The sequence below is a fragment of the Alligator mississippiensis genome, chromosome 1, assembly GCF_030867095.1.
Source record: "Alligator mississippiensis isolate rAllMis1 chromosome 1, rAllMis1, whole genome shotgun sequence".
Taxonomy (NCBI): domain Eukaryota; kingdom Metazoa; phylum Chordata; order Crocodylia; family Alligatoridae; genus Alligator; species Alligator mississippiensis.
In genome coordinates this window covers 431,097,179-431,112,796 of record NC_081824.1, presented here as the reverse complement: position 1 = coordinate 431,112,796, position 15,618 = coordinate 431,097,179, and the positions used below count along the sequence as shown (strand labels likewise).

Here is a 15,618-nt window from a genome sequence, read left to right as displayed (position 1 = left end):
ATCTACTCCAGCCAGTTGTTTGTCCAGTCTCCTCTTGAAGACCCCCAAGGTAGGGGAGAGCACTACCTCCCTTGGAAGCCATACCACCTCCCTTGGAAGTTGCCCCTCACTCCCAACCTGCAGTCCCCCCGTACCTGGTGATACCTCTCTTTCCTGACCCACAGACCACTGCTCCCCCAAGCCCTGCCAGTGCCACTCACTCCCGCCCCGTCGCCCTCTGTTCTCCCCCAGCCCTGCTGCCTACGTAGCTCCCTGCTGCACCCAAAGAACTCTCCCTAGCCCCTTCCACCCTGCCTCCCTGCCCTACTGCACCCCAGTGCTGGCAGACATCTGCCCCCCTTGCATACCCATCTGTTGCACAACATGCACACACACACACACCCTGGCCCTCCAGCCCACACCCCACCACAGACTTACCTGCCTGCAGCTGCCAGGGTGCACACACAGACACACGTGATGCCCCCTTCTTTCAGCCACCCTCCCCCACTCCCCCCATCCCACGCAGCTCCTTGCTGGCGCAAGCCAGGAACTGCCAGGGAAAACATTGAGGCTGAGAAGAGCAGAGTTCTGGACATTTGTTGATATTTTTAAAAAACACCGAGATACTGATGGAAGGACCCAAAAAGAGGACATGTCCAGAAAAATCTGGACGTATGGTAACCCTAGTTTTTGGGACGCAGTTAATTATGGGAATGGATGATAACTGTTTTGAAGTTCAGTCTAATTACAGGCTTAATTATTTTTTGTACATGCCAGCCATTAACCTATCCCAGATCCTATGTATACATTAATTATGTTCATATAAATGAATGCCATAGATTATATGTGCAAAATCACTGGCAGAAAATTAGTAGAGATGTGTAAAAAAATTTAGAGATATGTAAATTTTCCCGGGCAGAAACCTTGTCTTTGTATTTGCTTATAAAACACCTAAGAAGCTTTCCTGAACTGTGTTATTAGTGGCTCTTAAGACATGAATATATTTATTGCCTGAATCAGCTGCATTAGGCCAAATTCATAGAAACAGAAAATTAGGGTTGGAAGGGACCTCAGGAGGTCATCTAGTCCAACCTTCTCCTGAAAGAAGGACCATCCACAACTATATCATCACAGCCAAGGCTTTGTCTAGCTGGATCTTAAAAACCTCCAAGGATGGAGATTCCACAACCTCTCTGAACAACGTCTTCCAGTAGTTTACTACCTTCCTAGTGAGAGTTTTTCCTAATATCTAACCTAAACTTCCCTTTCTGCAACTTGAAACGATTGCTCCTTGTCATGTCTGGTAGAATGAGGAATAGCTGATTGAAGTTCAGTGGGTGTGTCTACACATGCTATTAATGTGCAGCAATAAACTCCAGTGCATATCACGCTGGAGTTTATTGCTCCCAGGTGCCATGTTTGAACATGTGACCAGAACTCCCATACATTGAGCCAGTTTGGAGCAGCCCCAGGTGTCAGGGCACCTGGGGGTCAGTCTGCTGGCCCAGGTCTGCTCCGACCTAACTCAGCATGCTGCAGAAGGGCTGACTGGGGCACGAGGGTGCTCCAGTGTGGGGCTAGCAAGCAGGCAGCCCCCGCACTGAAGCATCTTTGTGCCCCAGCCAGCCATTCACACATGTGTTGCTGTGCACTAAAAAGCTCCACAAGTATTTACAAGTACTATCCTACGGTGGAGTTTATTAGTTTACTGTAGCCTAATAGGGCTGCCTGTGTAGACACCCAGACATTTACTGTAGAGCTAATGAGTCAGTAGTAAACATCATGTGTAGACCTGCCCAGTTTGACTTAGTTTAGGCCTATGAAGTAAGAGAGTTCTATAGAGGTATCCTGGAAAGAGGAACTTCATGAATTACTTTATTTACCTAAATCCAAGCTGACTTTGAATTTAAGATGACTTCCCAGTAATTAGTTTTTTGCAAGTAGAGTTTATAAATTTGTTATAATTTTCCAAATATAGAATCTAATTATTGAGTTGCAATCTTAAATTCACTGTCCTCCTTCCTCCTCCTCTTCCCCTCCCCCCAATTGCTGCAGCACTGAAAGCTGTAGCAGGGGGCATGCAATCAGTAGGCATGCAGCCACCTTTGTTCCCTACACCCCCTCCCACAGCCTCTGCCCCTTACCTGCTGCCCCCACCCCTCCAGTATTCTGCTGCTTACTACTTGCATGCCTCCAGCTCTGACTAGCTCCAGGTCTGGTTCTGGCTCTGTTCCTGGGCACACAGCACATGGAAGCTTTGGCCCCTGCTTGACCACACTCAGGCCTAGTGTCCGAGCCGCACTTCCCACCACCCTAACTTATACTTGCGCATTCCTGTATATTCTACCGTGGTATCATGGATATCTTTGATGGTAGATTTTAGCTAATGAGACATTTTGATAAGATGTCTTGATAGGAAACATGAGAAATAAAGACAATTGGAGAACTCCAATACAAAGTGATACTTTTATATCCATTTGCTACTAGTTTTCGTAGGTTTAGAGCCTTGCAGGAGGAGGAGGATGGGCTTGAATGTAAGTGGCCATAAAGTTAGGGGGGGGGAATTTCTGATTTTACGCCCTTACCAGGTAGTTGGGGTCAGAGGAATACTCATTCACTACATAAAGAAGTTTTAGCATCTTTTAAGTTTCCCTTGAATTACTCAGTTTCTTTTCAGATGCTCTCCATATTTGGTAGGCTTGGGAAGGGTAGGGCAAGGAGGAATCATTTTTTTGAAATATGTGAGTGAAGGAGCTATTTGATTTTTTTTTTTACTCCTCTCAACCCCCACCGATGTGTAAATTTGAATATTCTTATTTTCTAGAGGATGAAAAAAATTTAAAGCAAATATAAAAAATGTTAAATTTTTATTAGAATAAACTTTTAAGTTGTTTGGTGCTGCCATATTTTGTTTATCAGTGAGTATTTGAGAGACTAAGAAAGGTATAGTCATTAGCTACGTCTCAAATCCTTTTTTACAGTTGCTCTAATGGCAAAATACTAGAGGATGCTCTATGCCTTTTTAACACTCAAAGCCCTTAAAACCACAGATTTGTACACAGCAGCATTTGTGGCAGAACCTATGCATGAGGGACATAACACAGGGATAAATCTATACACTACATTGGTTATTGTATATTTTCATTGTTTCTTTTGGGTGGGACTAGTCCTACCCTGAAGTAAAGGCCTATTCCCTTAGAAGAGCAAGGCCCTACCTTTTGACCTTGTGGGCCGAATCACTGTTGCAGGGTCAGTCTACAGGCTGGATCCGGTCCATGGGCCCTATCCAGTGCATGGAACTGTGGCCCTGGCCCCACATGCCAGATCAGACCATTCACCAGTTGGTGCCCACAGCCCAGCCCTGCATGTCATCTAGCCCTTAGGGCTTAGCAGTTTGGTGGTGGGAAGCAGTGGCAGTGTTAATTGCCATATATCCCTGCTGCCAAATTTCCAGGCCTATGGGAAGCCCCACTGGACAGATGACATGGCTCTGTGGGACAGATGGTGAGTACCACTGCCCTAAACTGAGGGTGGGGCCCAGAGACTTGGTGTCCCAGCTGAGTTCAGGATAAACAGAAGAACAGGGATGGAAGTAAGGCTGTAGAGTTAATGTCAGTGTTATAGGTGGGAATGCCAAGCAGAGCCCTGTGTGCTTATATATTGTAAGGGAAACTGGTAGTAATCCATATGTCTCAATTGCCTAACATTCCATTTTAAAAGATTCTTGTAGTCTTCTCTGGGAAATTCTCATATCTCCATTGTTTATAGCAGGCCTTTGATATTTTAAACAGGAAATCCTCTTAGGTTGCATAAGTGTAATTATAGTCCATGAACTCCTTATTCTAAATGTTTTGCTGATAGTGTTAATGCCATTTCCCTTCTCATTTGAATGCATAAGTAAAATGTTTGCTGTATAGTGAAGTTATACTCCTTGTACCATCAAAGCAGGAATAGCACATACAGCAGTAGCTGGAGCTATAGAGTGCTGGCCTGGGCTGCCCAAAGCCTAGTAAATCTACAGATCTGGTCTATGATTTATGCAATCTATTTATATATATATCATCAGTTTCCTTTTAGGGCAAAATCTTCCTCAACTCTGGGAACAGGAGAGAGAAAAGAGAGCCAGGCTGGATCTCCCCATCTGCCTTCCCCCTGGGCCCTGGAAACCATCTCTTCCTGCGAGAAAATAGCCCTCTTATTTCTAGATAATGTAGTTAGCTGCTGGGTTCCTCTAATCTTCCAGTGTCTGTACCAGGGAATATTGTCAAGCTATGGAAGCAGATGGTTGGTAATGAAGGTTCCACCTCCAAGTCCACAATATTTTTCTTGTGGGAATGATATTAGGAGTGATGCCCACAAAGAGGTTGGAGAGATCCAAACTATTTTGATAAGATATTGTATTAATACAGTTATCTGACAAAGAAATATAATTGCCATATCATTTCGGGCTCATTCTGTGCCACTCAGTTATACTGTCTGTAAGTATGGTAAGTATCAGATGCTTCCAAGAGAGGTGTTGCACAATTCTGACAGGTTAGTAACAGGTTTAGGGAAGGAGTTTCTTCCTATCCTGAGGCAATTAGGGTATGTCTGTGTGGAACAAGGCAGTGCAGTACAAAAACAAGATGCTGCTTGGTTTAAATTGTGTTGCTTTCCTTGCCTCAGCTCCCAAACTGGGAGCAATATAGCCATAACAGTGAGGTGCTGCACGTCTGCCAGTAAGCTCTGTTCTCTGTGCTTGCACAGCCATTTTATTTCCAGCATATGGAAAATGAGCGCAGCATGGTTCATTAAGCTTGCACTGCACTCTGTAGACACATGCTTAGCAACTTATGCCCATAAAAGTGATTCTCAAGCTTTTTAGACTTGAGATGCACCTTGTTAGACTTGCAACACTCCTTCGAAAATGCCAGGTTTCAGTTTTCACTTTTTTTTTGACTGCGGAAAAAATAGTAGAGCAGTTCCTCTGCTGCAAAGAATTCAGAGCAACCATGACAGGTCAGAATGTTTTTGACACTATAGATTCCTATTTGAATTGTTTGGGTTTATCCTTTGAATCGTGTAGGTGTTTGCACAGCTAACAGAACTGATGTTGTGCATTACCCCATGACATCATTTAAAAAGGATCTCACACCTTTCCACAGACAGCACCCTGGCTGAGAACCGCTATCCTAAGAAATCAGATTGCTATTTCTTATGTTTCTGTACCAGCTCATGAGATTTCACTTATTTTTCTTATAAATGCCAGATTTTGTCATCTTTATTTTTTTGCATCTCTCTCATGTAAAAAAAAGTCTCAAGCTTGCTTAATTAAAAACAAGTTAAACAAACTAGATATTGTGGTAAGTGTAATATTCAGACTCGTTACAGTGTCATCACCTTCCCCTGATTGACAGAGTCCAATACCTTTCTAGAACTTAAGGAACTATGTTAAGTTGGTGATACTGAAGCTAGTTACGTTTCTAAAATTATTAGTGCATAAGCATCATTTTCAGGCTTTGTTCTGATGAGTCATTTACCAACTCTGTGTTTTACTTGGTAACAGAGCTTCTAAGCCTTTGAAGATCTGTGCACCTTCTTTAGCCATTAACTTTGTTCACCCTCACTATGAACCTTAATATCAAAGTGTTCCTTTGCTGTTTTTATAAAGTGCCTTTATACTGCACTCATCCCAGTTTCTGCACATTCACATGACTAGCTTAATTAAAATCAGACAGCTCAATAATTCTACAATAAGCTAGTAATAATGAAGCTGTGGGAGTCCTTGAAGCCCTTTATCATTCAAATGCCCAATGGGTTCTCGAATAAAGTGGATGACTAAGTATGGTTTATAGAAGTAAGGGAGATTATTAGCAGTGAAAGATGCATTTGAACTTGCTGAAAGGATGGCCTTTGTCTCAAGACTTACTCCCAGTAATAATTATGCTAGGTCTTCATTTTATCCCAGCAGTCTCTCCTTATTCATGCTTTCAGTGTTTGAATAGCTTGCTATTTCTTGTTAATCCCTGCAGGAATGCGGCTTTGGATATGGGGAGGATGCACAGTGCATGATATGCAGGCCAAACAGATTCAAGGAGGACTGGGGATTTCAGAAGTGCAAGCCTTGTCTGGACTGTGCACTAGTTAACCGATTTCAGAAGACCAACTGCTCTGCCATGAGCAATGCAATATGTGGGGACTGCTTACCAGGGTGAGTCTATTTCTAGAAATAAAAGAACATTAAAAAAAATTATATTAATGATTGCAAGTTGGTGTTTCTTGGAGAAATGAGTACATGATTATTTATATGAAGGTCCTAGATTCTGCTGTAATCTTATCTAAATTTTAGTCATGGACTCTGCAAAAGTTTAGGTATGTCTTTGAGCACATTGCTTCACTTTCTATCTCAATTTTTCTATCTGTAAAATCGGGATAATAATACATCTCTCCTATAGGAGTATTTTATAATATCTATATGGTACTCTCAAAACGTAATAGAGTTTTAATCCTGGTAGGCTCTTTCACATGTATTATCAACACAGCAAAGTCAAACTATTCTATAGTCTAATTTAAACCTGTCTATTTTGGAAACTTTACTGGTAGCTCAACCCTTATCATTTTCCATCATAATCCTGAAAATATTTTCTTTTCTAAAAACACTATATATGTTTAATTATGAAATTTATTGCATCGTGAGAACTAAATTCTGTGCTCAACATTCACATTGCCTGTTTTCTCATCTCTGACACTCTCCCAAATAAGACATGCACATTGTTTTGGAAGGCAAAATTACACGAAAACGATTTTTGCAGTGTCATGGCCAACTTGGAGTCATAGAGTAAGCCGTCTGGAAACATAAATGTCCAGGAAATGTGGCATCTCAGAAAATAGTCTGCATGATGCAGCAGGAACTTCCTGGTATAGCAGGACAGCAACAAGACTAAGTCCCTGATTTTTACAAGAACAGTAGTAAGACTGTTACTTCTGTGCCGTAAATAGTTCTTTATATAAATTCCTGTAAATAATAATGTTGTTTCCACACCACAAATCTCATCAAGATACTACAGATTATGTGCGGCAACCCACTTGCCTTAAGCCACTTCAGTGGCTACTTCAGGCATAAGCTACAGTGCTCAGCTAGTAACTACTGCAAATTCCTTAGCACCTGTGAGAGATGTAACATAGGATGACTCCTCCTCTTCTTACTGGGGCCAGAGAGATTGAGAAGCCATCTTGGCAGTGTCCATGTGCTTCTATTCTTCACTGCTTCTGTTCTAGCAAAGAAGGATCAGCTTCCCTGAGTAAGATGTGTACCCAGTTTTGGAGCACCCTGACTTTATGGAGTGGGGGAAGTACACACGGTATATGAGTAAATGCAATATGCAAGTAAATGCAGTGCATTCCTTGACTTGAATGGGATGTCCACATTTGAGGACATAACTTGGTCTTCTGAATACATACAGACAAACAAGTATTCTTCACAGCATACTCTGCTTTGTTGTCTAAAACTGTTCAATAGAAATGAGAGAGAACTAGGTCTGGATATTTCTTAGACAATATAAAGTTGATGCACATTTCTAGTTCTAACTCCCAAAGCCTTTAGAAATAAGATTTCCTATTTTCTGTAGGATTTGAATAAGTTGTGTTACTCAAAGTGTCCATTAGAAAATCTTACTAGGAGTGGAAATAAAAATAAGCCATTTTCTTATATACCACAATACATACGTATGGTGCTTTACCAAGTAATAAAGGCATTGTACCCTTCCCCAAGGAACTGACAGCTCACCATGGCGATGTACAGCAAGGAGAAACAAAGAGAGTAGCCATATATAGACATTCAGTTTCTTCTGGGAAAGTCACTGCTCTCCTAGGAAAACCCACATACATATTCAGGATTTTTTCTCCCAGACCAAAAATGGCTGCTCTGGGAGAGAAATAACCTGGGAACAGCCAGGGTTAAAGTGCTCCTGGGAAAGTAAATGTCTGTCCATATTCACTTCTGAGAAAAGCCACAGCACAGTCCTTCAGCATTCAAGGGTGCTTTGCTTCTGCCTGCCCTGCTCCCTCTTCCTCAGGGAGACAGTGTGTTGCTTTGGCTGGACTCTGCTCTAGTTGAGCAGGGAGCAGAACACATGCCCTTCACAATCCCCACATTGTGCTACAGGGAGACGCAGGCTGACCCTGAGCAATCTGAGTCAGCCAATCATGGCTGCCCTGTGCATTGCTGCCACCTGTTTCCAGGCAGACTGAGGAAGCCTCCAAGCATGCTGAAATGTGTGTGCAGCACCAATACTGTAAGCTTTCTATTCTTCAGGGGCTCAGCATTCAAATGTCTGTTCAGATGTCTCTGGGTAAGTTTTTCTACCAGGAGAACAAACCTGGGAGAATTCTCCCAGATTTTTGGAATGTGTGTATGCATGCAGTGTTGAAAAACAGTAGCTACAACAGTGAGAGACTGAACTATGCTTTTTAGTCCCTTGAAGCCAGTTGATTTCAGTGACTTGGATGGGAGCCATAATTACTTACCTATCTTGTTTGTGCCTATTTTCCCCTTCTGTATAGTATAGCTTAAGGCAATATCTACAGTGGAGCTTGATAAACTTTAACCAGTCATTTTTAAAGCATTCTTCAAAAACTTAATAATTCTGAGCCCTGATCCTACAAAAAACTTACACATATGCACAACTTTACCCACTGTGAGTAGTTTAATTGAAATCAGTGGAATTACTGCGTAATATTGCAGTGTTTACCCTGAATCACAATGCAGCTTGAGGGCTAGTAGGATATGATCTTCTCACTCTAGCAAACTCAAGAAAACTCTTGGGAACAAAGGAGATACCTATGTATTGCCTTCATTGACCTGACCAGGGCCTTCATCCTTGTGAGCTGAAAAGGCCTCTTCACATTGTTGGAAAAGATTTAGCTGCCCACAAAAACTCCACAGCATAATCCGTTCTTTCCATGTTGGAATGCTGGGAACAGTCAGCTCTGATGGATCAACATCTGAGGCTTTTGAAATTGAAAGCAGAGTTGAGCAGGGCTAGGTCCTTGTTCTAACCCTGTTCAGGATTTTCTTTTCTCTTCTTCCGATGCATGCTATTGGGATCATTACCAATGGAATCTGTCTACGTATGCTCAGATGGAAAATTATTCAACCATACACACTTTAAAGCAATGAATAAAGTGTAGAAAGTTTTGATTTGTGAGCTGCTGTTTGCCAATGATGCCATACTAATAGCACACACAGAGCAACTTTCAAAGCCTAATCAGTTGCTTTGCTCATGCCTACCAAGTTTTCAGTTTTATAGTCAGCATCAAGAAGACCAATGTTACGAGCCAGAACATTGATTCACCACCAGCAATCATGATAGGTTAAAAAGTACTGAATGTTGTAAGTAAATTTATGTACCTTGAGTCCATTGTTACCAACAAGTTGTCACTTGAGGGTGCACTGCATACCTGCATTGGCAAAGCATCAGGTAGCATGAGTATGCTGAGCAAATGTGTGTGGAACAACAACAAACTGACAAGACTAAAATTAAAGTAGATTGTGCTTGCATCATCAACTCTCTTTTGTGTGGCAGCAAATCCCAGGCCACACACTGTACTCACGAACAGTGACTCAACAGCTTCTACTTTTATGTTGCCTTGGCTTCATTCTAAAAATGTACTGGTGGGGGGGAAAAAAAAACCTACATTGAAGCCTTGGCACATGCCAGCATTATGAGCATTCACTCTTAGTACTGACTTTGGCTTGGTCATAGAAAGAAAATGGACAGTGGCTGTGTACCCAAAAATCTCTGTATAGAGAACACCTTACAGGATGAAGACCACATGGGCATCCTTATCTCTATTTCAAAGATATTTGCAAGAGAGAAATGAAGGCAAAAAATGTTGAGCCAAATGACTGGGAGGAGATTGCTGAGGATTAAATCATTTGGAAACAATCTATTAAGCATGGTATGAAGGTTTTCAAGGAGAGAATCCAACATGCAGAAAAAAGAGGAAACTCGGGACTGTTTGATACAAACTTCACATATGTTAAGTACAGAAGGGATTGTCACTCAAAAATTGGGCTCTATAACCACACCTACAGTTGTTTAACGAAGTAATACACATGGCACAAATCTATTGTCTTGCAAGCCAGACAGATCTGTACCGAGGGGTTGGTCTACGGCAGCCTATGTGTGTGGCACATGGCAGATTGGGCTGGGGACAGGCAGCACAATGGCCAATTATACAGGAAGGAGAAAGCAGATCAGGACATGGAGCAGAGAGCAGAAAGCTAAGGAGCAAACTGGTAAAGGAAAAAGATCAGAGTGGCATTCAGGGACGAGGCTAATTTGTGGTATGTCTGCCAAAACGGTTGGCCCCCCAATGATCTACATGGTGCTTGAGGTCCCTTCCAGCCCTATTGTAATATTACAAAAGCCTTAGCCTGTCTGTCTGTCCATAACACTTTATTCGCACTCTGATTGGCTGTCTCAGCAGCTAATCAGAGTGCTCTACACAGGCAAAGACAGACAGTGGAGCGCCACCATAACAGTGGGGACTGAGGGGCCAGAGCAGAGGGGGGCGAAGCCAGCTCCGCACCGCTCCCCTGCTCCTTGGAGGCAGAGGGGGACGCCCCCCTCCCCTGCTAATCCCCCTGCCCCCCTCTCCCTGGCCTCGCCCCCCTACCCTGCTCTTTGGGGGCAAAGGGGGACAGCAGGGACCGGAGTGTCACCATAACAGAGGGGACGGAGTAGGGGGTGGGGTGAGGCCAGCAGTGCTGGCCTTGCCCCCCCTAGGTTGCCTTCTTGGAGTCAGGGGCTTCTTGGAGTCCCAAGGCCCCCAACACCCAGCATGGAGGGGAGATGGTGGGAAACAGGGGAGGAAGGGGAGCAGGAAGGAGCGGGGGGGTTGACACTGGCTCTGGCCTGAAGCAGTGGGGGGAGGAGGGGAGCAGCCCCAGCCCTGGCCCAAAGGTGAAGGGGGGAAACAGCCCAGGCCCCAAGTGGTGGGGGGAAATAGGGAGTGGCCCTGGCCCTAGCCCAAAGCGGGGGGGGGGGGGGGTGGAGAACAGCCCTGGCTCTATCCCAAAGCAGCAGGCAGAGGTGGGGAGTGGCCCCAGCCCGAAGGTGAAGGGGGAAACTAACCCAGACCCGGGCCCCAGCCCAAAGCAGCAGGGGGAGAATGGGGGAACAGCTCCAGCACCGGCCTGAAGTGGGGTGGGGGCATGGGACGGCCAAGGCCCCATCCCAAAGCTGCGGGGGGAAGTGGGGAGCACCTCTGCCCTGACCCAAGGTGGGGGAGGGGGCGGATGCAGACCTCTGTCCCCATGCCCCCCACCCCATCATAATGGGCAATTCGCTAGTGATTTTATATGCTTTTGAAGTTTAGTGGGGGTTATTTGTTTTTATCTTTGTTTTTTAATATCATTCCACAGGTCATTCCCATTATATTTCATGACAGAGCTGTCGTGATATTATATCTGAAGAGAGAGAGAGAGAGTATATATATATATGTGTGTGAGACTTCCAGAACCATGGCCTAGAGCTGCCTTTTTCATAGAGAGTCTGTGCTAAAAGATGGCTGCCAGATTTTCTCTCAGGCAGCAAGCAGAAGGAATGGAGTCTGGTGTTAACCCTTCTACAGATGCTCTCAAATTGGCAGCAGTTTTTTGGCTTCTTATTTAACTATTCCACTCCTCCTATTTTCTGTTACAGAGAAAAGCTGGCAGCCATCTTGCATGCTTCTATTCCTTTATGCCTTCTATTCCAATGAAGAAAAATCAGCTTCCCTGCTTAAGACACGCATCTCAGTTTTGGATAGCTGATGTTTGAGGACAGGGTGCTCTTTGTATGTGTGTAAATATGATACCCTGCAGCAGGATCCAATGGCTAACACTAGATTATCTCCGCTCTTTGATATATCCTGTTTAGATGGTAAACTCAGGGTAAGCACTTGTTTCATGCACTGTGTTTGTATGCTCCCAAGCACAGCACTCAAATCTCTAGACACTATTATAAACATCAATTATTTTATTATTAACTAATATGGGCAGTTGCTTTATTTTCTAGATTTTACAGGAAGACTAAGCTTGGAGGCTTTCAAGACATGGAGTGTGTCCCTTGTGGTGATCCCCCTCCTCCCTACGAACCTCACTGTAAGTACTGTTTTATCGCCAATTGGAACTGGATTAACTTTTGCCTTTTTTAATTTTGTTTTTAATACCTTAGTGTGAAAGCTAAGAAAAGCTGTAATTTTGTTGCTGAAACTGAGCCATGTGCTTCTTATTTAATCATATTTTCTTAACAAGAAAGTAAGTTCTTGATCATGACATGTGGAGGAATAAAAACAGATGCGGGGATGGATTTAATTTAACATACCAGGCATATAAGTGGGTCTAATACTGAGGATCCTGGGCTCCCAACAGATAATGTATCAGTCAGGCAGACTCTTCTCTGCCTACCCATAGGATTTTGAAATGATGCTGCTATTTGAATTTCATGGATTTTTGTTGCAAAAATTGTAGACTAGTTCATTTTTCCTGATTAAATAAAGTTTTCAGACAGTTTCTTTTGAAAAGAGAAGATTTTGGAAAATAACTTTTCTTGGATTTCTGCTGTTGTTTGAGAACAATGTTCTGTGTCAGAATAGTTCAGTTTTTATTCAAGATTGCAACATTTGAAAGTATTTAAGTTACGTTTCTCTAGTGGCAATAATAAATCAATCAGCTTGTTATAGTCTCTATAATAATTTCCCTCCAGTTATGATGTATGTCTAGAAAGTTGGATTGTTTTTCAATTAGTTTTATAAGGTCAAGCATTTAACCTGTTAACATGCTTTCTGTTAAATGTAGCTTTCACTATAATGAGACCAACGTGACATGAGGGACCTAATTCTGTTCTGACGTACTTAGAACAGCTATCTTCAACACAGCAGAATTGCCCAAAACATTTCAAGGTTTAATTTGGACCCAGATAAGCAATTTGATATATACACTTCTTTAGTTTCAGGAATTGAAAATAAATATCTCTCTTAAATCTTCTAATGATACAGCTGTACTGGGAAGTGTAAATACAAAAGCATGAAACCTTGTGTTTGGGTGTTTTTGGGGGTTCTTTTTACTCCCTGATGCTTAATATTGTTTAGCTTTAGATATTTAACTAGTGCATTATTTCCTTTTTTTTACTTACATTTATTGAACTATGTGGAAATGCTCCTTTAGAAAGGTGTAAAAAATTATGAATGGGTAGAGCCAAGTACCAATACTCTACCTTTCCTATCCCTTTTTCCTTTTAAAGTAAAATAAAGGCATATATTTGTGCAGCTAACTCAGAGCCATTTTAGATGAAAAGGAAAAGTTTAAATGTCTTACCCCAATAAATTAACTGTCTTGTGAGGGGCTTTGGCAAGTTCTTATTTGCTTACAAACACTACCATCGGGTCATGAACTTCCTAGGCTAAAGGTTCATGGTAAGTCTGAGACATGGGTGAGGACTGGTAGCAGTTGATTATTACCCAGTTAGCTATAAATCTAAATACTTGCTTTCATCTTCTGTCTTTCTGCAGACATTTTAAAACAGATCTGGTTTAAATATTTACTCATGAAAAAACAGATTGTGGATTGTTAAAGACAATGTTGAAAGAATTCTATAATGGAAAAATAAAGACTTAATGACTAAGAAAGAAAATTGTTCTCTTTGTGTAGATAAAGAGAAGACAATGAATTCTCTGTATTTAGTGGAATAGAAAATTAATTATATGCAGACATAACATTTTCAAATATTGAATTCAGATAAGTTATAAATACTTGCTTCTACACCTTGGTAAAGTATCTAGACATCAGATTAGGAGTGACCAGTGTATTTTTGCAATGTCTGCATAAATTCACTTTATAAATGAGGTGAAGTCATCAATATTCATGGCAATTGAGTGAATGGCACCAGTACTTCTCATCTATCTTCTTAAAACAAAACAAACACAACTGTAAAACATGAAGAGACAGGTAGGGTAGGACTATCCCTGACTGCTACCTCTCCAGAAGAGAAATGATGACTTAGAATAAATATGACACTTCTAGCTAGTTTTAAGATTTACAAAATATTAGATGAAATAAAGGAAAAATAGGAAGAAAATACATCAAATACATTTAAACAAACCTATATTTTTCCATTTGAAGAAACCCTGTCAGACTAAGGTAGACTTTTACCAAAAACACATTTTTCTTTACTACTTCTTTTGCAGCTACTGATGTAAATGTGCATTTGAGGTTTTATTCATCTGCTTTGTCCTGTAATTAAAGCTTTTAGAAATGATTTGCGAATGCCACATTTATCATTAAAGTACTAAAGAGCCATAAGGGCATATGTTTGTGCACATTTTGCAGAGATTGGGACTCTCATTTGAAGACAAATGTTTGATCATTAACAAATGGAAAAGAAAACTATCCAAAATATTAATAGAATTTTCTCTTGTAATTTTAATGAGAGAGAATTGGGCTTTAGCTGGTTTCATTGTTGTTGAGTTTCCATAGTATTGAACATTGTCAATGCTTGGAATAATGTAGGTAAGACAATTTTTCAGAGAGAGAGAGAGAAGCACTCATGTATTTGCTTAAAGCACTTTTTTCAGTACTCACTGAAAAACTATCTTGTTTGGTAATATCTTTTATTGGGCCAACTGCATAGCTGGGAGAGGTGGTAGACAAGCTTTTGGGCAAGTCTGAGAAGAAGCAGATACAACCTAAGCTAAGTACCTAGTAGAACAATTACTTTTGTTTAGCCCAACAGCTGCAGATGGTAAGTACTCTGGTGATGATTGGGGGGGGGGTGCTCTGTATAAGCTTTGGAAATTGATGTTACTGTTTACTTTGGCTCCTTTTTTTCTTCATGCTGTTAATCTTCCATTTTAAATAGTGAATTTCAATATGTACCATGTTTTGGTAGTGTTGTAGTGTTGTTGCCATGTTGGTCCAGATGCAAGGAAGAACAGTTTCTGCTCTTCACATATCAACCCAAGAAGTAAGGTGGTTAGGATTTCCTGGGGAGAGGGGGAGATGCATAGAGACTGGCACTGAGTTCAAGACTTGTGTTTCCAGTGTGTTCAAGAGTGGTGGCTTTGGGGTGTTTGCAGATTTCTGGGATTGTCATGCACACAACAGGCTTGGATGGACAGGGCTTGTTTCTTTGCTTGTGTGGCTGAACACTCTGCTGCCTTGTGCAATGGGTCATCGTTACAACTGGAACGAGCCATCCCTGTGGTAGGCAGTCATTGGCTGCTATGCTGGCAGGAAGCCAGCCCTGTCCCAAGCACAGCCTTAAAAACCAGCATAGCAGACTGTCTGTAAGCAAGTCTTTTGGTAGCCTTGTAGACTGTCCTGATCCTGGTACCTTGCCTTGATTTTTGTCCCTGCTCTTGCTCCCTCTTGCTGCATACTTGGTATCCGTATATAGCTTCTTAACTTTGGCTTGCTCCTGACTGCTACTGAGCTACTGATCCGTGGGCCTTTGATGCTGGCCTGTTTCTTTAGCTTCCTGATTAGGATGTAATCTCTGGCATCCTAACTGCAGCTTGGTTTACAGCTTCCTGATTCTGAGTGTTTGATGTTGACCTGTTTCTCATCATGACTGGCCTCCAGACAGAAAGAGGTGAGCTGAAGCACTTGACAGAAAA

The 15,618-nt window shown here is 42.1% G+C and overlaps 1 protein-coding gene across 6 annotated transcripts in view; it reads left to right on the top strand.

Annotated features, from left to right (window-relative positions):
- The window catches only part of TNFRSF19 (TNF receptor superfamily member 19), a 106,186-nt gene that overhangs the window by 44,893 nt on the left and 45,675 nt on the right, over positions 1–15,618 (top strand). For all 6 annotated transcript variants that reach the window (XM_059720457.1, XM_059720459.1, XM_059720443.1 and 3 more), the window contains 2 exons: positions 5,991–6,169; positions 12,021–12,106. In XM_059720457.1, the coding sequence (XP_059576440.1) occupies positions 5,991–6,169; positions 12,021–12,106 (265 nt within the window). The remainder of the gene's footprint in view (positions 1–5,990; positions 6,170–12,020; positions 12,107–15,618) is intronic.